The following is a 22,952-nucleotide window of genomic DNA, read 5'->3' on the forward strand; positions in this document are numbered from 1 at the left end:
GGAGTCTCTGCTCATTATCTGGGCTTATGTCAATGTCTTCCATGTGACTGAACTCAAAAACCAAGTTTGCTTGTTGTCACGGCATCTACTCTGATTCTAGAAACCGCTTCAACTAAGACGTATTTCAACTCACCCATCAAGGTATACATAGCGCCGCAGTTTCCATGATTCAGCTAATTAGATGGTCACCAAATATTTGCTCCACCACGACTGCACCCTAAGGGGCAGAGAGACCTGTTTTCCTTCAGCTTAAGTAGCTCAAGGGCCGGCACGGCTGCAGATGTCACCGGCGTGACAGTGGCTGGACACAGGCCATGTGAGCCCAGGAGCACCAAGGAATATTGCCACCTGGCCGAAGCCAAAGAGAAATAATAATCCTCCAAACAGACACTTAATGAAACAGCTCCCTACTGTATCTTTACATACCTCATCCTAATCCTAGTCCCCACTGTGACATTTGGTTTTATGGCAAAATGAGAAAAAGACTCAGGGAGAAACGGAATGGCTAATGAGAGTGCCCGCCTGCTATTAGCAACAATCTCCGGTTCTTCATTTTTCCATTTTCTCCTCAGGACTGAGTTGAATTCTGTAATGCAAAATAGACAAAAACGCCAAGCCCTCAATTTGCTACACTTCAATATAATTGTTTTTCTGGTCTTGAGGAGACAAAAGTGTAATGTAATGTAGCTAGAAAGTTTACGTTTAAAATTTCCTGCGACTGGACCATTTCCTTACACCACACACAAAAATAGACTCCAGATGGTTGAAAGACCTAAATGTGAGACAGGAGTCCATCAAAATCCTAAAGGAGAACACAGGCAGCAACCTCTTCGACCTCAGCTGCAGCAACTTCTTCCTAGAAACATCGCCAAAGGCAAGAGAAGCAAGAGCAAAAATGAACTATTGGGACTTCATCAAGATAAAAAGTTTTTGCACAGCAAAAGAAACCATCAACAAAAGCAAAAGACAACCGACAGAATGGGAGAAGATATTTGCAAATGACATATCAGATAAAGGGCTAGTATCCAAAATCTATAAAGAACTTATCAAACTCAACACCCAAAGAACGAAGAATCCAATCAAGAAATGGGCAGAAGACATGAACAGACATTTTTCCAAAGAAGAAATCCAAATGGCCAACAGACACATGAAAAAGTGCTCAACATCACTCGGCATCAGGGAAATCCAAATCAAAACCTCAATGAGATACCATCTCACACCAGTCAGAATGGCTGAAATTAACAAGTCAGGAAACGACAGATGTTGGCGGGGATGCGGAGAAAGGGAAACCCTCCTACACTGTTGGTGGGAATGCAAGCTGGTGCAACCACTCTGGAAAACAGTATGGAGGTTCCTCAAAAAGTTGAAAATAGAACTACCATACGATCTAGCAATTGCACTACTGGGTATTTACCCCAAAGATACAAATGTAGGGATCCAAAGGGGTACATGCACCCCGATGTTTATAGCAGCAATGTCCACAATAGCCAAACTGTGGAAAGAGCCAAGATGTCCATCGACAGATGAATGGATAAAGAAGATGTGGTATATATATACAATGGAATATTATGCAGCCATCAAAGGGAATGAGATCTTGCCATTTGCAACGATGTGGATGGAACTGGAGGGTGTTATGCTGAGCGAAATAAGTCAATCAGAGAAAGACATGTATCATATGACCTTACTGATATGAGGAATTCTTAATCTCAGGAAACAAACTGAGGGTTGCTGGAGTGGGTGGGGGGTGGGAGGGATGGGGTGGCTGGGTGATAGACACTGGGGCGGGTATGTGCTATGGTGAGTGCTGTGAATTGTGCAAGGCTGTTGAATCACAGATCTGTACCTCTGAAACAAATAATACATTATATGTTTAAAAAAAAAAAAAGAAGAAGAAGAAGAAGATAGCAGGAGGGGAAGAATGAAGGGGGGTAAATCAGAGGGGGAGATGAACCATGAGAGACTATGGACTCTGAGAAACAAACTGAGGGTTCTAGAGTGGAGCAGGGTGGGGGGATGGGTTAGCCTGGTGATGGGTATTAAAGAGGGCACGTTCTGCATGGAGCACTGGGTATTATGCACAAACAATGAATCATGGAACACTACATCAAAAACTAACGATGTAATGTATGGTAATTAACATAACAATAAAAAATTTAAAAAAATTTAAATTAAAAAAATAAAATTTCCTGCGGCACTGATAAGAATGCACCAGCTTTCTCAGTCAATGTTAAGTTATTCACTAAGAGAACAAATAAAAAACTCCAAGAGTACAGGAAAACTGGGCTTTTAGCATCAAATGGAAAGCCACGAATTAACCAAAAGTCAGCTAAAAGTTTGGGGAATGCAAGGGGTGGACTGGGGAGAACCAACCCAGGAGGAAAGAATCCTGCTATGTGATAAACCTGCAAGGAAAGAAAAATTGTCTCATTTGGACTCGAATTGGAAGTCATTCCAAGGCAGTATGTTCCAGGATTTGTACATGATTTGGGCGCCCAAGGAGCAGCAGACTGGGAGTGTGGGACACAGGGCTGCCTCGCTTGTTCTGGAAGGTCCCACTGGCAATTTCCCCTTCGGGAAGCCTTCTCAGAAAAAGGACACAATGTTTAAAATGTCACAGGGATGCTTATCTAGTCGGTGTGTGGGGCCACCCTGCTGACTACCCTGGTGGTCTGTGTGTGGTTTTGCTTGGCTACCACCGAAGCTCCCACGGCAGACGAGAGGCCCACTTCGGAGTGAGATTTGAGGGATGCCGGAAGATAGACTTCATCTTGGAATAGCTTTTTCTGCAGCCTGAAATTCTCACTTGTAGGGTTATTCTTTTGGCTGATGGAGAGGGTCTCAACACTCTGTTAACATAAGAATTAAATATATCACTTTGGGAAGGAGAACCCACGGTCATCAGAAGGATGAGGTTATCAGTGACACAAGAATGAGTGTCAATCGTTACTAAGAAAAAAAGGAAAGTGATATGGGGACCCAGTACAAGTTTATCTTGTAGTGAGTGGTGTTGTGGGGAGGAGCCCCTGGCCCGCAGGGAGCACCTGTCTTTGCTGTTGGGGAGGATACTCCAAGGTGTAGAGAAAGAGGAAAGCAAGGGCTGGGGGTGTGGGGGCAAGCGGGGCCTGGAACTCCTGACCTACTCTAAATTCTGCTGAAGACCTGGCATTGCTTCAGGAAAAAATAAACATGAGGTATAAGGACGCATGCTTGGACTGATTTCCCTTTCCTACCTGAAAGCAAAGCAGCCTAAAAATATTGTCCCTCCCAGCCTCCATTCTCTATGACCCTGTTACCCCATCCCCAGCACAAGCTCTACCCTCTGGCTCATTACCATCTTCCATTTCCTTTAGGAGTGCTTTTAATTAGATGTTAAATTGACAATAGCGCCTAGCAATTTTTACAGCCCTGTTTTGGAATATTTCCTCCCCCAGCATAGGGCACAGCTATCAAGTATTATTCTCCTTCCTTGATGTTTTTTGAATTTAATGTTTATTGTTCATTTTAAGCCTGCACCATCAACTTGGACACACACACACACACACACACACACACACACACACATTTGTGATGAGAAGCTAGACTAGTCTGCACACAAAGCAATTATATCTGGCAGCTAGGATTCCAAAGGATGAATATTTTCCAGTTGTGGTAGGGGGCCAATCATATAGGAGGGAAACCAGCTGTTTCATGTTACTTCCTGATGTGACTTTTCACACAGACACTCATGTTGCAAAATTTATTTTCTGTTAAGACCGTGTGAGAGCATCATGTCATCTTTGCTGCCCTCTCAGATCCCTAATTCTTTATGGGAAAATGAGAATGATCCATGTAATGGTCATTCAGCCTTATGTAACTGTGTCCTGGTCGCAGGCCAACTTTGAGCTACTTCATGGTTTTCTTCAGTAACTGTATTGAACAAAGCGTTCTTCACAGCCAGGCTGGCTCCAAAAGCATCGGGTTCATTTTATTCAGATGTGTGCTCACTGGGGACTGGGCATGTGCAAGCAAGTGCTTTCTCCCAGTCTCCCCAAATCATCGTTCCCGTGAATCCCAGCACGCTTTTGGAGAACTTGATCAGGCAGGATTCACCTCCTGAAGCCTGGGAGCAAAGTGAATGTTTAGAATGTCTTACCTGAGAGTTTCTGTTTATTTCTAAGCTCCACGCAGTGCCCGTCGAAGGCTCTGGTGAGGGCGTCGCATGGCCCGAAGCAAGGACAGAGGAGCCAGAAGTGCAATGTGGCTTGTGCACCGGGTGGGTTCAAGTCTGTCTCCGAACCATCACTCGTTTGGGAAATCTCGAGGCCTTGTCCCACATCTTCCACATCTGGATATGCCTTACAATGTAATCCTGAGGGTCTGACTCTATTAAACGAATGACGCTGCATTCAAAATTTTCTTTAATGCCTGGAGTCCGAGATTTCACCCCCAAGAGGAAAGCTTCATTTTTGAAAACATGCAAGCTGCCTTCTTCAATTCTGTGACCCGTTATTTTTTAAGAGCAGCCCAATCCCTGAAATTCATCCATTTCTCCCCCTCAGAAAATGAGAGGAGGACTTTATCCAAGTACATCAATCATCTCGCTGGCTAGGCTGCAGGCTTGTTTGGAACAGAGAGGTAATGTTTTTCCGTTTGGCAGAAATGCCTGCTAATGGTCGATGAGAAAGAATTCCTTTTGTTTTATGTTTAAGTTAACATCTATGTACTTACTTTGGCATCATTTTTATTAAAGGTTAGATCGGAAAGCAAGCACTGGTGTTTACGCATTTTTGTAGTAACAGCACACAGAAAATGGTTCATCTCTATTTCTTCTTCTTCCGTTTGGAGGAAGAGTGCCATTTGTTAGGAGGTGACTTTTAAACAGCAGTGCTGCCTGGCAGAGTTCATTCAGAAGTGATCCTACCCAGCAGTTTAAAACAAAATGTGACCCACAAGCCGAGAAAAGATACACAACTTCCCTGGATGCTGACTGCCCTGGCCCCACACTTCCAGGTCTTGAGGAGTGAAACACAGAGAGTCGGTTATAAATCTCAAGATGTCTCGTGACCCATGTGGTGCTCATTTTACTAAGGAAATAAAACAAAAAAAGTACTCCAAGCAGCTGGAGGAGAGAGGTAACTTGAGGTCAGTGCTACACTTTGTCAATTAGTGTGTGAGTCACTCGGAGGGAAGGGATCATACAGAGGCCCCAGAGGAGGAGTTTACTCTAAAATGCCACACAAAAGAGTAAGACAGAGTGGTCTTCTCTGAGCAGTTTACTAATGCCTCCAGAGACTAGGAAACTACGACCCCCACGAGCTGAATCTGGCCCACTCTCTCTCTGCATTTCGTGCCGTAACAGAACTGAGTAGTTGCCCAGAGACATGGCCGACTGTAAAGCTCAAAATATTTACTAGCTGGCGCTTTATAGATAAAGTTTGCTGACTCTGGCTCTGGAGAACAGGCCTGGAAGTTGAGTGTGCTTATATATGTATTAGGGTAACTTAAGGATAGATTTAAAAAATCATAGAACTATAAAATTTAAAAATCAGTAAAACTAATAACACCTTTTGTTTGTATAGCACCTTTATCTTCTCTAAGGACTTTCAAACATATTCCTCCAGTTTCCTTTGAACAATTAGTTTATCGTCTGATCAGACAGAGAAGAGTTCCACTAAGGTGGAGATGACATGACCGGGTGGAGGTGAAATGATCCCTCACTGAATGATCAGTGATGGAGATGGTTTTCTTTCAAGTCTCTGGTACATTATGCACATTGGGATCTTATATTATATGTAGCAGATGGTTTAAAATTCAAGACTTCTAGATTATGTTAAGCGTAATCCTTGGTTTTACACAATTCTATAATCTGCTAAGAAGCACATCTGCGTCAAAGAAAGGACTTGGAAAGGAAAGCTATGCAGAACATGGGATCAAATTCTAGAATCATGGAGAGCCAATGAGGTACAGAGAACACATGTGAGCCTGGGTACTGCGGATATGCTTTTCTTGTCTTTATATTTTTTCTCTTTAGCACCCTGATTTTCCTTCAGGAAACCACAGCTCTTCAACTCTCAGTCCATGGGATTCAGGTGGGGCTCACCTGACCACTACCTCTGTGGTGGGCACATGGCCCTGGCCTGGCTAGTGGGGAGACTGTCCCTCTTGCCACAGTGACCAGTTTAGGGACAGATACATGACCCAGCCCAACCAATGCGAATTAGCCCTTGGACTTTTGCTGGAACTGGTGGAGACAAAGCTCTCTCTCAGATCACAGGGACTAAGGATTATGCAAGCTGGGAGCTGCTAGGGGGTCATCTTTGCTACCACATGGAGAGATCATACCTAAGAATGAAGCCAAGAATAAGGAGAGCCAGGAGATTGTAGGAGACACTGAGAGAGGAAAGGAGGGAGAGAAGGAGAAAAGGAGAAAGGGAGGGAGGGAGAGAGAAACTGAATTCTCAGAACACAATTTGGGCTTAGAACCAAATTTGCCTAAAGGAATCTCCTGGATTTTTCATGTACATCAGCCAATAAATTATCCTTTGTCGTGAACTAGTGTGACTTGGGTTTCTGTCACATGAAACTGGAAGAGTCTTGACTGATACACTGAGAACTTTTTCTACTGACAGTAACTTAACCTTTACCAGTAGATACCTCATTTCAGTCGTGCAGTGCACGTGAGCAAATATACAGAGCTCAAAGAAATGTCTCCCATCAACATCAGCTGCAGAGCAGGGCAGGGCAGGACCAAAACCACACCAGTGTATCATTTCTTAATTCCAGTCTCAAGATACCCAAGAATGGGATTCTATCACTAAGCTTGCCTAAGATGTTTCTGAGTTTTGTTAAGGGAGTCTTTCTTATTTTATAATGATAAGGCTGGAAAATATTTTTTTCTCAGTGGCATTCATGATATTAGCCTTCCAGGGATTTGTCAAAAATACCATTTGTTGAGGTTGTGTTCTACATCATTCATATACTTTGGGGCCAACTTCAAACTCCAATGAATTATGTGTATCGGGTTTCTTCTTATTCAAACATTTTCCCTTCTTTTTTATTCCCAAGATATAGGCCTCTGCCTGCAGGACTTAAAAAAATTTGCTGAGGAGTTGTTCTGTGATGTTTATGTATTAAATAAACAACATTTCCCATCAGATGCTTTTACCTGTAGGAACAGCTCAAGTGCCGTCAGTTTATAGTTTCTAAGTCGAATTACTCACCAGTTGTGTAATTCAGCAAAGGCAGCTTTGATCTTCTTCACCGAACTATCCACTTCTTCCTTGATCATGACACGATATCTCGTTAGAGATACAGTGCAGCGTTGCAAATCCTTCACCGATTTCTCAATGTTTGGGCCTAAAAGTAATGTCATGAAAAAAATGTTAAATTGAACACTTTATCTTTTTCTGAGCTAAACAACAACAACAAAAGCAGCTAACTCCCCTACCCCTAATAAAAAGAGAGAGATTTATCTTTTGTGTCTCAATGAAAAAAGAAAAAAGTTCTGTCAAGAAGATGTTTCTGTGTTTATAACCCAGACTTTTAAAAAAAGCCCAGCGGGTGACTGGTGCCGTGGTTTGACTAGTGGGTGCTGCGGGCAGGCCCTGCTGGGCACACGGGCCTCCCTTGTGCTTTGGAAAGGGGCTCTGATCATTATGTTCTATTACAGACGGCAGTTTCTTAGAATCTGATTATGTCTGAAGACCATTTGTGCCGCTGGCTCTCACCACTCTGTGTGGTTAAAAGCCAGCAGGGCTTTTGGAGGAGGAAAAGGACACGGGGATTGGGAGAGGTACAAATGAGCTCTGGAGGGGAGGGAGCACTGGTGCCGGGTACGCTGGCTCTGGTTCCCTTCAGTCCCGAGCCAGGCCTGTAATTAGAGCGGCAGCACTCAGAGCTGCTCGATGGCTGCCAATCTCGCCTGATTTCCTGAAACCGTCACCAAGGTACACGGACAGGGCAGAGCAAATGGGCAAATTGTACCGATCCCAACAAGGCCACGTTTCTTAGAAGAAAGAACTCTCCCTCAAGAGAAGTAAGAAAGTCTATCAAACCAAAGCCAAGGAAATCAGATACAACTGAGGCTGAATGAGAAGAATATCATTTCATCCTCTGGGAATCAGAAAGGAAGTGATTTAGCCCCTTTCGTGTTTGATACCAGTTATGTGTAAAGTATAACAAAGTCCAAAATATAATAAAAACATAGTGTGTCAATTATAAAATCCTCTTTCGGGGTTATACTGTCTGCAAGTTCTAACACAGAACTGAATTTACATGAGGAAGGTCATATCAGCCTCTAGATTCATCTTCATTCAGTGCAAGTTAAGAACGTGTGTGCCAGGGAAACATTCGGCAGTCACATTACCAAAAGGGCTCCCGCATTAACGTTTGCTTCATAAAATATGAAGGTAGAAAGGATTCATGGTGCAAATTTATCCATGCCTACGAAGAGAAGAATGACCACAGAGGGGCAGAGAAAGGGGATGTAATTCCTCTTAAACATCTGAGACCTTCGATGAATATGGGAGGAATCACATCTACTTTTTCAACTATGTGGGTCACAGAAAGAAATGCAATTGCATGGGCATCTCTCTTCACTAAACAGCATCCTTTGGAAAATTCTTTCATTCTGGCACTTATCTGAGTGTGCAAAATGTGTTGAATCATTTGTGCAAAAGAAATCACTTTACCTCTTTTCTTTGCCAACTCATCTGGCTTTATTTCAAGATGAGCTGCAGGGGTATTGGACTTAACAGGAGATGTTTTTGCCTTAGGCTTGCTTGGGTTACAAGGCTGCTCAGCTGACCACTGTAGGCCATCTGACCTCTCTGGTGTTCCATGTATAGGTTTGGGATTCCCATCTAAGGATAGTTTCTGTTGCAGTGGTCTGTTGCCTTCTGTAAGAAAACACCAAATAATGACTGTGAAGTGATAAACTAAAAACACTGATGAGAAAGTGATGGGGGAATGCCAAGATTTTTGTTTTTGTTTACATGCTGGCAATAATGCCCTGTTGCAAACAGTGAAGAGACTGCTTTAAAAGAATCTCTAGAAGATTTGAGGATATCCTAGAAATACCGCCTTGAGCTGGGAGTTGGAAGACCTGGGTGGGCGTTTCGGCTCTGGTAATTACTCATACGGTGGCCCTGGGCAAGCCACTTAACATCTTGGAGCCTTGGTTTCCTCACTCGTAATGAAGGTTATAAGGAGATGAAGAGGTTTTTGGGTTTTTTTTCCTCATTCAGTAAAGGTGTAAGCATCTTTAAGTAGGATTTCATATTGAGGCTATAAAAATGCAGGCTTCCTATCTCCAAGTGCTACATTAATGTCTTGTGGTATTTTATTCTGAATTAATGAAGGCAGAAGAGTGATTGGAGATAGGGCAAGAATGAAGTGACAACAGATACTATAATCATTTCACTTAATTTATGGAGGGATTAAATCGGGAAACATAATATATCTACTATATTTAAAATCTAGGGAGTCAAATTGTCTCTAGAGCTTTAATAGATGTGGCAATAAATTAGCAGCACATTGCTCTCAGCATCTTTTAAAGGTAGGTTTCTATTTAGTTATTGCTGGAGTGAATTAAATGGCATCTTAGTGGCCGGAAAAGGAAATGTATCACCCTTAACATCTTACTCACAACCAGAGAGAGCTTTGGGTATAAAAAAAGTGAAGCCAGAGTGCTTTTGAAGGCCAGGTTCTTGGAGAAAGCTGAGTGTAGCAGAGAGAGTGCAGGTATGGATCCAGGAGACCCATGTTCTGAGCTTCCCTGTGTCCTGGATGAGCCTGTAGGAATGACTCCACTTCTCTGGTTGACTATGGCTCACACTCAAACAGAGCACAGCACAACCTCTATAAATCCCAGCCCCTTTGCACCCTGTCTCACTTCTCTCTACTCCAATGGCACCTCATAAAAACTTACTGCATTATATTTTAACACAGGGCTTATGTGTCTGCCCCTCATTCCTGCCTTGAGGAGGCTAGGACTCCCTTGAAGTCAAATAGTGAAATCAGATTCATTTTTGAAGCCCTAGTACTTGGGTCTGGCTCAATAGCTATCTGTAAAATTGTGACTGAATTAAAGTACCCTTAAAATGATTTCATAGGAAAAAGACACAACAAAACAAAGAACCTTTCCTAACATTTGCCACAAACATTTGGAGACTATACTTGGAAGGTGCAAAAGACTATCATCTGGGTCCTAGTCAGTTTGATTTTAGACATTTAAGAGAAGTGTAAATTTTACTTTGGTTGAATCCATCATTCATAACTTATATATCAAGAAAGCACAGGGGTGCCTGGGTGGCTGTCAGTTGAACGTCTGACTCAGGTCATAATCTCAGGGTCATGAGATTGAGCCCTGCATCAGGCTCCATGCTCAGCGGGGAGTCTGCTTGAATTCTCTCTCTCCCTCTCCCTCTGCCCCTCCCTGCCATGGTCTTGCTCTCTAAAATAAATAAATAAATCTTAAAAAAAAAAAAAAGCACAGCATCCATCTTATGGGCTGAATGATGAGTACTCTCTAAAGGGAAATTACAATACACAATGAAATATTCAACAAAGGTAGTGAACAAATTAAGTACTGAAAATAGCATTTCCTCCAGTGGTGAAACAGATTTAAATGGTAGTATGCAATTTTATCTTTAAGTATACTAAAGTGGAATTTCAGTGTAGGGCAGTGGTTATCAAGGTTTATTGTGCTTGAGTTCTCCCTTAGTACTTGTTACAAATGCAAATTTCCAGAAAACACCTCCAGGGATTTTGATTCAGCAGTGGGCCCAGGATTCTACTTGCCAGGTGATTCTGTTGAGGTGAAGATGGATGGCACCACCCACCTAAAGAAACTCTACTGCATATGAGGAAAAACTAATTTTTTGATGAGTCTGTAAATGTTTTGTTAAAATAGTGATTAAGTGCAGGCTGGCTCCAACTCACTCCCTCTCTAAATCTTAGTGAAGATTCAGCCTTGATGAAATATTATAAATTGAGAATCTAAAATATAGCTCATTGTGCACAGTGTAGTAAATTAGTCTTATTCTTGAAAATAAGGGGATTTATATTATAGCCTAATGGAAATAACGACCTTAGAATGAAGGGAAAGCATTTTTCTGTTGGATGCATTAAGAATTTTAAATGGAAGGCAAGCATGCAAATGAGCATGGGTTCATTAACCTAGAGCTGAAAATATTTTATTTGTGTCTCAGAGAACTGGTATGTGGGTTACTGGTTCATTTCATCATTCATCCAACAAAAATTCATTGAGAAATATGAATAGCAGGTTTTTTTTTAGGGGCCTGAAAAGCTGTCTTATTGGTAGAAATCACTGAACACTGGAAAGATCTGAAATTCTCAAAGATGGTTTGGATATATTTGCACATTGGCTGTACAGATCTGTCTCCAAATATAGTAAAACTCTGGAGCTCTTTCAGATGAAAGCTGGTGGTAAGTTATTCAGCTGTAACAGAATTAGGTTCATCTTAACCACAGATCCTGATGTTTCTAGCAACAGAATAATGGGGGTTCTTTCCTGGATACCACGATTTCCCTCTAACATTATGGCCAGAAGTGCCATCAGTTCTCTATCTTTCTGGAATCTACTTATAAACTTCAACAGACTGTAGCTGACTCAGAGTTGACTCCTATCTCTGTTCAATAAGGTAGCCACTAGCTCTAAGTGGTTATTCAACATTTGAAATGTGGCTTGACTAAATTGAGATGTGCTGTAAGGGTAAAATACACACTGAGATTTGAAGCCTTAGTCCAAAAAAAAAAAAAAAAAAAAAAGAATTAAAAATATTACTTCGACAATTTAAAAAGCATTGATCATATGTCAAAATAATGATATTTTGTGTATATTAAGTTAGATAAAATATATTACCCAATCTAAATTCACCTGTTTCTTTTTACTTTTTTAATGTGGCTACTAGAGATTTTATTTATTTATTTATTTATTTTGCTACTAGAAATTTTAAAATTACATATGTAGCTCACATTATATTTCTATTGGGTAACACTAATATAAATCAGAAGGAGCATGAGATTATTGATCTAAAATCTGCCATCACTACTAATTTATATTCTAGACTAAGAGAGTTCTGATTTTAGTGAAACCTTAAAATATCCTCTGCGATTTCTACATGAGAAAAGTGGTGACAGTGATGTATGTCTTGTTCATCACTATATGCTTGGTACCTAGTAAGTACATGATGAACACTGAATGAATGAATGAATGAATGAGCATTATTCTGGTACTTTCCATGCCTGGGGCCCTTCTAGTTATAGGGAGCCTAGTTTGATATGAATCTCTGGCTGTGTCTTTATCCAACATTCATCAAATACTTGAATCAAAGTAGTTACATCTTGGAAAGAAAAGTTATCTCTGGAAACACCCAATCTGCCCAGATCTCAATAAATACTATATACATTTTAATTTAATCCTAAAAATGGCTCCTAGAAGCTTATATGTTTTTGAATTTAACTATTACCTGAGCCTTCCCTTTATTAAAAATACTTATCAAATCCCAACATAGATGGTATACATCTTCCTGAGTATCATTCTGATTTCTGATTCAATCTAACTCAACAGATACATATGGAGTGCCTGGTATGTGCAAGCCCTGGCTTATTCATGGGAGATAAATGGGACATAGTCTCCCTGCCCTTAACAACTAATATGTAAAATGTGAAAAAGTAACATAAGACCATAACAGTAAATCTGAGTGCACCTTTCCCCATTGAATTATGTTGGCACCTTTGTTGAAAATCAATTGACTATATATGTGTGTTCTATTTTTGGACTACATTCTATTCCACTCATGTAGTTGTCTATCCTCACCCCTAACACCACACTGTCTTTTTTACTGTAACTATTTAATGAGTCTTAATATCAGGTAATATATGTCTTCCAACTTTGCTCTTCTTTGTCAAGATTGTTTGGGCTACCTTAGGTCCTTTGCATTTCAATGTAAATTTAAGAATCAGCTTATTTCTACAAAAACAATCAGTGTATTTCTACAAAAAATCTGATGGGAGTTTGGTTGGGCTTGAGTTGAATCTATAAGTCAGTCTGGAGATATTTAGTATCTTAACAATACTGCATCTTTTGATCTTTGAACATGATACATCATGCCATTTATTTAGCTTTTCTTTAATTGGTCTCAGCATTGTTTTATAGTTCTTAGTGTCTTGTGCATCTTTAGTGAAATTTATTCCTGGGTATTTTAGATATCTTAGGCTACTGTAGATAATATTTTTAAAAACTTCATTTCCCAATTGTTGGCTGCAAAAATACAACTGATTTTTTATATATTGAACTTTATACTTACTTACCTTGCTAATTTCCTTATTAGTTTTTTTTTTTGTCTTTTATAGGTTTCTTAAAATTTTCTATATAGGCAATAATGACATCTGTAAATGCAGTTTAGTGTCTTTCTTTCCAGTCTTTCCTTGCCTTATTAAACTGGTTAGGAACCCTAGTACAATGCAGAATAGGTGTCCCTGCATTGTTCTTGATCTTAGGGAAACTGTATCCAATATTTATTATTAAATATGATCTTAACTGTAGAGCAGATTTTTCATATGTTTATTAGGAAATTCTCTTATATTCCTAGTTTTCTGGGACTTTTTATTATTTTGCCAAGTGATTTTATTTTGTCTCACTTATTGAGATGATCATATTGTTTTTCTCCTTTATTTTAATAATATAGCAAACTACATTAATCGGTTTTTATGTTAAGCCAATGTTGCATTCTTGGGAAAAAGCACACTTGATCATAGTGTATTACCTTTTTTATATATTGCTTACTTCAATTTGCTAATATTTTGTTGAAGATTTTGCTTCTTCATTCATGAGCAATATTGTTCTGCTTCTAATGACTAATCTTTCTCTTCATTATAGGTCACATTTGATTGCTTCTTGTGTGGATTTATTTTACACAGCAAAACATAAACTGTGGTGGTTGTTTTCTGTTAACATTACCAAAGAAAACAAATCTTCCTCTTGGGAGAAATATAGGACTAGGTTTCAAAGATTTTCATAATATATGTACAGTCATGTATGTGTTCAGACTTGAAAGTTTCTGAAAACTCTTTTTTCTTGTTAGATTTTACTCTTCAGTGAAGCTTTATGTATTTATAAGTAGACTGAAGGAAGTATACCCGGAATTCAAATCTAAGTTTAAGAAATGTGTTATATATAAGAGTAGGTCTAAAAAAATTATTTTAACCCATTGAGTTAAGATCCTACTATACACAGTAAAGCACAGCTCCTGTACACAGTAAAGCAGTTGTCTGATGATGATTAACACAGTATTATAAAGTAGTTCTACTTAGAAAAAACTGAAAAAGAAACAAAGTATAGTTTTGTTATAAAATTATGCCTAAAATTGCTAATGTCTATGTTACTGAAAGCATGTTACATTCACTTAAAAGTAATTAAGTCAATATGTTAGTGTTTTATAACTGTTAATAATAATAATAGTTCTTTGATCATAATCTTAGTGTTCTTAAATATTCACAAAAAGAGATATGCAAATGGAAAAGAAACATCTTAAAGTGTTCCATCACCCTACTAATCAGTTTTACAAATAAAAACAATGAGATTAGTACAATCTTTCTGGACTGCAATATATTAAGAATTTCAAAAATAATCATACTCTTTGAACCCCAAAATTCCATTTCTAAGAAAATATGCCAAGGAAATCATTATAGTTGTTTATAAAGATTTATATATAAGAAATGTTCACTACAGCATTATTTACAAGAGCAAACAAATGGAAACAATCCACATGGACAATAGTTTGGGAATAAAAAGAAATATGTCAAATTCATAAGAACACAATGTGGCCACTAAAATCATGTTTTTAAAGAAATGAGGTAAGGTTTATCATGTCATGTTAAGTAAAAAGAATACAAAAGTTCACATACTAAATAATATTTGTTTTTAAAAATCCTATATATCTGTGCAGTTAAGAAATTCTGAAATGAAATTTAACAGTGGTTGTTTCAGGGAGGTAGGATTTTTTTTCCCCTTAAACCTTACTTCAGTTTTCAAAAAAAAAATTTTTTTTTAAAGATTTTATTTATTTGTTTGATGGAGAGAGACACAGTGGGAGAGGGAACATAAGCAGGGGGAGTGGGAGAGGGAGAAGCAGGCTTCCCGCTGAGCAGGGAGCCCGATGCGGGGCTCGATCCCAGGACCCTGGGATCATGACCTGAGCCGAAGGCAGACGCTTAATGACTGAGCCACCCAGGCGCCCCTCAAATTTCTTCATTAGTATTTTCTTCTAAAACCAGAAATACAAAATTCATAATTGTCTTTAAAAAGTAGCACAGTGACTTCACAAAATTTAACCTACACTTCTTTACATATTCTATCACTAATACTTCCATGGAGAAAGGCTTGTTCGTCCGAGCACCTCTCATGTCCAGTTACTGTTTTAGGCACCAGAACTACAAGGGTGATCAAAGACAGATGTGCTCTCAGTCTTTCCAGAACTTGCTGGGTATTAGGAAGACATATAAATCAAACTGCCACACAAACAAATGTAGAATTGCAGCTGTGATATGTGTTATGAAAGAAAAGTGCACAGTGTTCTGAAGTCTGTCACTGGCGTAGCTGACTTCGTACAAGTAATTCCCCAGCCAACACCTCTGCTCACCCGAAAGCCTGTGAACTAACCAGGTTAAGGAGGCAGCAAAGTGCAGGCCAGGCAGAGATGGCTTTGGGGGCAGGAGGGGGCACTATGTGCCAGTTATCAAGTTACTGTCTCTTATCTCAAATCTCCCCTTCTTTGCCTCACTTTGTGGTGCTGGAGCTGGTCCCTGTAAATGATTCTCTTTTGCCGGCCAGCGGGATGTTAGCTTTATCAGGGGAGGGCGATAACGTGACCATGCGTGCTAAGAGGGCAGGCATACTCTTCTCTTCCAGGTCTGGTTCTTTATTATGCTTATTCGTCACAGGAGCTCCGGGCGGCACCCCTGCCGCGTTCTCCGTGTCCCGTGGCTCTGAGCAGGGCCAGTCTCCCTACACCCTCTGGCAGTGGTACCGTTCTACAGAACAGCCCGGTCCAGGTTCTGCAAGTTTTTGTTGTTGTTGTTTTGCCACCATAAGGCTGCATGTTCCTCTGATGGCCACATACCTTTGATGGGAGCAGAATCTCAGTCTTAGATTGGAGGGCTCTCTTTATTGTCCAACCTTCCTAGAGATAGTAACTACTCTCTTGCGTGTCTAGATCCCTTTTAGTAATTAACCACCTCCTGGTATTTCTAGTGTTTTAGTAATTCTCTGTATTACCTTCCTCCCATTCAAATAAACCGTGTGGGTTCTGTCTCCAGACTTGAACCTAACTGATACCCACAGCCAGCAGGAGGGACTGAGAGGGGACCAGGATGGCTGGAGTAGAGACAGCAAGAAAGAGCAGGCCATACAGTGAGGTTGGAACTGGAACAGGGGCCAGACCATGCTGAGCCTACAGGCCATGGTGAGACTTTTGGTTTTTATCTTAAGAGTTCAGAGTTGTGGTTTTGAAAAGATTTCAGGATACAGAATGACTTAGAGGGGAACAATATAAATGCTAGGAGATTAATCAGTGAACCCCTATAGCAACACAGGCAAGAGAGGATGATGGCTTTGGTGGGAAGGCACAGGTAGAAACACAGTGAGACTGGATGGATTCTAGGAATATTTGGAAAAGAAAATCGACAGGACTTGTTGATGGATTGGATGTGGGAGTTGAGAGAGGGGAAGATGTCAGGACTGATGCCTAGATTTCTGGCTTGCACATCAAATAGATAGTACACTAGGATCACGAACACTTTAAGAAAGCTGAGACTGGGAGGGAGATCATGAGTTTGCTTTAAGCATGTCGTTGAAGACTTTGAACCGTTAAAGTGAAAATGTCAAGCAAGAGCCTGGAAAACAGAGTTGCCTGGACTGGGAAGATGAATTTGTGAGCCAGCTTACATAATTAAAACTCGGGCATGGTTGAAATGATCTAAGAAGATGGTATGGTTTTATATGAGAAAGGACTTGGAACCAACCAAGCCTTGACGAACTTCTCCGGTTAACAGCCAAGTAGAGAAGAGTGACCCTCAAAGGAAACAGAGGAACAATGAAGATGGAGGGAAAATCAGGAGAGTGTCATGTCATAGGCACCAAAAAGAAGAGACAGAGTAATTAAGGATAGAGTGATCAACAGCACTGAATGTTGCAGAAAGAAAAAAAGACAAAGGATTGCAAAGTGTCTGCTAGATTCAATACATGGAGGCCACTGATTAACTTAGTGGGAGCAACGTCTTTGGAGTGATGGGGCTGTAAGCCATAATGAATAGGTTGATAAGCGAGAGACAGAAGTGAAGAAATGGAGAGAGTGAGTAAAGATAATTCTTTCAGATGTTACAGAATAATGGTCTAGTGATGAAGCCCCAAGAAAACTCTTCACATGACTGTGATGGTGCCCCTGGATTTGCATGTTCCATCATTCTTCTGTCGCTGCTCGACAGGGGAATGAACAAAGTCAGAGGAACCCGTAACTTTGAAACAGAGACCCAAACAGACAGGTTTATTTCAAAGACATAGTATCAGTCAGTTCTGCCTTTTCATAACTTCTTTATCAAAGACAGATGGACTTTATTATTTCAAGTCCTATGAAACTTGATCAGTTCAGTGGGCATAAGGCTGGTAATTTTCAGATTGGAAAGAAACCTTTTAGTTTTATTTACATGACTTTTCAAGGTCTCATATGTCATTAATACCTTTCCAGGTTTATTTATATTAAAAGATAATAGATAATAGGGACACCTGCGTAGCTCAGTCAGTTAAGCGTCTGCCTTCGGGTCAGGTCATGATCCCAGGGTCCTGGGATCGAGTCCTGCATTGGGCTCCCTGCTCGGCAGGGAGCCTGCTTCTCCCTCTCCCTCTGCCCCTCCCTCCTGTCATGCTCTCTCTGTCTCTCTCTCTCAGATAGATAAATAAAATCTTTTAAAAAAAGAGAATAGATAATAAAGTCAATGAGTTAAGCTGTCAGTGACACAGGTGGGCAGGTTCCCTTCATTTGTTTCACTGACTTATTTCACTACAAAACAGTCTCAATTCTCATTGCATTTTGATAGAGCCGTTTAAATCTTTGTTCAAAAATTTTAAAAATATTTTTTTTGGAAGGCCTTTTGTTCTTTGCAAGGAGTGCATTCCATTTAATTAAGTCTGTCTGTAACGGAAATCACCTAACAAGGTACGGGTGGGAAGTTACAAAGGTATCAGCTCTTCAGAGATGAGTAGTTTCGTGTTTCTGCTGCAGGGTTGCAGCAAAAGTCTCTTTCAAATGAGAAGGAGAATGGAGACAGCTCTGGATTTCACTCTACCCAGGTGACAGAAAAATACCCCAGGGGTTCTGCATTTCCTGTGCCCCGGTGTCACTACATCCTGTGTGTGTCTCTGTCTCTTTCTGCTTTATCATTACCCAGAGAAAGGAAGCAGAGTCCCCAGTCATGGAAGCTGCACTCGCAGGCCTCCCCTAGCTACCTGAGCAGTTCAGACACTGGGAGCTGAGGGGGAGACTGAACAACACACAACTAGACACAGGAGCTAACACTAAGTATTCAGATGCTAAAATGATAATTAAGGAGGAGTGATAATCATGATAAACGTGCTTTAAAATGTAAACTTCCAAAACGCATGTTCTTATAACAATACAAAATAAGATCAGCTGTATAGATTAAAAAAGTGTGGTATCTTTAATTTAAAAAAATAGTAAAAACCTATGGTTACAACTCTGCAAGGGTTTCAGCTCAAGTCCTTAATTAAGGTTTAAATAAAATATGGGCTGCTCAGGCCACTGCAAGCTGGCGTGGGAGACCCTGCTTCGGGGCATCTGGGCCTCGGCCCCAGCGTCTCCTCTTCAGTCACTCACCCAACACTGCGGCCTTATCTCGTGCCGCTGTGCACACCCTCCCCCCCTGCCCTGGTCTCTCTCCTACTCACGGTCTTCACAACATTTATTATAATCCAGAATTCTCTTGGTAACTTGGTTCTGTTCTGGTCGATTTTGTATCCCCTCTCACCTTCAAAAACGTACACAAACTCCATGAGGGCAGAGACTGTGTTGCCTTGTTTACTTCCTCTAGAAGAATTCCTGGCATGTGTCAGGATGCTTAAAAATGTTCACTAAGTAGATAAATGATTTGAGGGTTTACTCCGCGCCAGATGCTGTGCTAATCACTTACTGCTTACCACGGTCTTGTAAAGTGGAGTTATATTTTCTATTTTGCAGGTGAGGACACTGAGACGCAGAGTGGTTAACTTGTCCAGGGTCACACACCCAGTAAGTGACGAGGCCAAGACTTGAATCCAAACATCCCTAATGCTAAAGCCTGGTTCTTCACTACAATATTATATTGCTTCCATTTGAGAGCTGGCACTGCTGAAATCCCAGAATATACACATTTGGCTTTACTATTAAAGTTCTAGGCAAGCTGCTTTCATCTTGTTGATCTTTTCTAATCCTCTGGTCCAATATAGGGCTTAGAGAAGCATGGGAGATAATCTTGAGGCTAGGACCAACAGCAGGATAAAAAAAAATCTGTTTGGAAATCCTATAGGGAACCTCACATCATAAAAATACTGTGAAATAGTCTGGTGAGGGGTGTGTATGTGTGTGTGTGTGTGTGTGTGTGTGTGTGTGTGTGTGTGTGTGTGTTTAACAATCAGCACAAATGAGAGACAAGCAGCCAACATTCTAAAATAACAGGACCCTTTCTCTCACATTTGGTTCAGTTCACTCTGAGAATGAGAAGTGGAATGAGAAGCAGTTCTGTGCCAGGCCCATGCCAAAACAGAGAATCCGTATTGTCAAGGCAAAATGACGGGGCTGTTCCTGTTCTATGATACAGAGCAAATCATGAAGTCCGGTTTGTGGAGGTCAGTGAACACAGCATGGAGCCTTCTGTTTGAGACAGGTAACAAGTAACAGAAGAGCTGGCTTCCCAGGATGCTTCACCAGATGAGGGGACATAAAGGAAGCCTGCCGGCTAGCAAGAGGAGCTGTAGCTGACGAAAGCCCCACCCCAAGGTTTATCTCAATGGAGCCAGTTGGTGGCCCATAATCCTGCTCCTTTCCTATTCAATGGGAATTGTGTCCAGTGGGAGGAAGACAACACAGAAATCTGAATTCCTGTTTGGGCCTACACTGTGATAAGCACCTAAATATTTCAGCAATCGGAGCCTTAGGAAAAGTAGAGCAGGAAGAATACTTAGGAAAGTTGAACCCTAAAGTCATAATGTGCTTTAGACATTTAGATGGGTCTCAGGATTAAACATGATCCGTGGCATTACTTTTGGTAAAAATAAATCTTAATCTACTCCTTGTCTGACTTTGTACTTGGACGCAGAATGATCTTGATTGGATTATGTAAAAGATCTAATTTGAGCTGTTATTAAAAATTCTGAAATACAGAAAAAACTACTCCATGGCTTAGAGGAGTAATTTTGTACTAAGTTTAAATCAAACTCCCAAACTTCTAAGCTCTGGGCTGACAGGCAGCATTGTCCCACTCGACAGTGCTATATTTACAGCCTGAAATGATGATGCTTTTGGTGGTGATTTTTCATGTAGGAAGTCACACTAACACCCCTGAACCACCTGCATATATCTTAAAGCTAACTTCTCCCCTACCAGAAAATGATTCTGTTTAAAACTTTTTAAAAAGAGAGATCTTGAATGTCAAGGTGTTATAAAAAGATAAAACACACGTTGCACATGTTCACAGCCTGCTGCCCAGCTGGGCATTCGGGGCAAGCTTCCTTGAGCCAGTTTCATTATAGGAAAGATTGATAAATGCTCCACTGCAAGCAGACTGGAGATTTCTTTTACACTCATACTTCGAACTCACTCAAGTACAAAGTATCATTATATGGCTTTGTTATGATTCCTTTTTCCTAATTTTTCAATTATACATCTTTTAGGAGTCAGGGAGCCCATGGTTTCAGCAGCAACTCTCCAATGCATGCATTAAATTGCACAGATCTGAGTCAGGCTTTGGCAAAGTGGTAAGAGTTACCCCAGGGGTGTGGGTTCTCTTCTTGTCCTCTCAACCCGGGGTGCGGGCGTGCTTTGGCTTCCTCAGCAATTCAGTGAGGGGATGGGGTTAAAGGATCAATGCCATGCTTTCCAGTTCCACGGCTCTGCTCAAAATGGGATGCAGGATGTCCAAGACCTAACACTCATCTGTGAAATAGCTGTTAGAGGCCTCGGGACTGCCAATGGATCAGACAGGCATTTCAAAGCCATTTCCCAGTTTGGGCATCACCTTCCTGGTAAATTTTCACTATCTTCGGGAAGGAAAACCTAACTAGTTACAAACTCATTTTTAAATGTATGATCATAACATGTGAGCCGCTGATGAAGTTAATGGTCAACCAGGAGGACTCCCTTCCTTTTGCAAAAATATCTAATGACCTTCCATATCATCATTTATTCTTTAACAGGAAAATTGATGTGAGGCATGGATTTGTACTGAACCAGCAACATTCACAAACAATACCGACGTACTTCAATGCCTTCATGCTGAACGTAACAAAACCAAAAGGATCCTGGGATGGCTCTTTGCGCAATAAAGGAGGCTTCACAGAAAGGTTCATGGTAGAACTGACAAAAGCCTCCTTGTACAGAGAACTCTTCTAGTGGGTACTTAACTTTTAAGGCAGCTAGCCACTGCGAAGTGAAGCGCTTCAATATTGAATTTGTTCTAATGTCATATACTTGATAGAGTTACCGAAATTGTTTTAGAAAGAAGGTATAAATTATAAGTAAATGAATGAATATACGTGCTAGGCTTTTAGTCTATGATTGATATCAAAACGGCAACTTGAGTAATTAGATTTTGAAAGTAATTCATGTGAATGCAATAACAAGCAAGGTTGGGACTCTGCCACTCAATTATTTAATTTTTTTCTCCTGCCCTTACTATAAATCAAAATATTCTCAAAATTGTAGGCATGGTAAAAATTGAATTTAAAAAATCCTGGGAAATTTAGATTCTAAATGGAAATAAGCTCTTTCTGTTGTTTGTCTGTTTGGTTTTGAGGAAGCACTGTGCACTAGGGGTCATGTGAATTACCGCGCTCACTACCAGTCGAGTTGGTAGGTAATGTGTTTGTGGAAGAAAATCAGTGCTTGGTGAACAAGCTAAAAACTTACTAGCGTGTTGTACAGCATGTGAGTTATTTAATGCTTCCCCACTGGAGCCCTGGTTTGGTACACATCACCATGAGATGGTCTGTCTGCATTTGTCTCTTCTGCTGGGCTGAATTCTTCCTAAGCAGGGCCCCTCTTGCTCATTTTTGGCTGATCAGAGGACTGCGCTGCCTCAGGCTGCAGACTTGCAGTACACGAGGGTGTGGAGTCCAGTCCTTTCTACTTCTTTTTAACCCTCCAAATCCCTTCTACCGCCTCAAGGCTATGGGTCCTTCAATTACCGTGACTCCCATGAACCCTCCCTGGATCACTCATGGATGTAGCACCTCTCTTCCCCAAACTGTAAACTCAGCCTTCTCTTCGAGAATAACAGAAAGCGATTCCTGCAGGGCCTCAACCATACCATATCCTTCTGTGAATTTACTGTGGCTTAACAGCACGGTGCTTAGCATGTAAGAGGAGTTTAGAGAGTCACTGAGTCGATCAGTGCGGGATTTTATAACTAAAAGAAGGACTGCAGGAATTACTGGGTGGTGTGGTCCTCGCTAGGGGATCTGCCAGGCATTTTGAATTAGGAGGCATTTGTTAAAAATTTGTGTGTGGGGTGGAGAGGCCTACACCCATAGTTAGGTGACTTAAAATCACAGGAATCCTGCACAACAAAGAATCGCCCTGTGTCCTGAACTTTCTCAGGTCCTCTTGGATGCTTTACATATAAACACAAAGTATTTTTTGTACAATTCTCCTATGGATTTCCAGGATTTAATACGGGGTGAA

General features: G+C 40.8%; 1 protein-coding gene across 7 annotated transcripts in view; it reads right to left on the minus strand.

The window, feature by feature from the left end:
* SPATS2L (spermatogenesis associated serine rich 2 like) overlaps positions 1-22,952 on the minus strand; it is a 162,892-nt gene that overhangs the window by 29,259 nt on the left and 110,681 nt on the right. For all 7 annotated transcript variants that reach the window (XM_032405203.1, XM_032405237.1, XM_032405246.1 and 4 more), the window contains 2 exons: positions 8,670-8,876; positions 7,200-7,335 (listed from right to left, as the gene is read on the minus strand). In XM_032405203.1, coding sequence (XP_032261094.1) covers positions 7,200-7,335; positions 8,670-8,876 — 343 coding nt within the window. The remainder of the gene's footprint in view (positions 1-7,199; positions 7,336-8,669; positions 8,877-22,952) is intronic.

The sequence above is a fragment of the Phoca vitulina genome, unplaced genomic scaffold (assembly GCF_004348235.1).
Source record: "Phoca vitulina isolate PV1807 unplaced genomic scaffold, GSC_HSeal_1.0 scaffold1, whole genome shotgun sequence".
In the NCBI taxonomy this organism is placed as follows: Eukaryota; Metazoa; Chordata; class Mammalia; order Carnivora; family Phocidae; genus Phoca; species Phoca vitulina.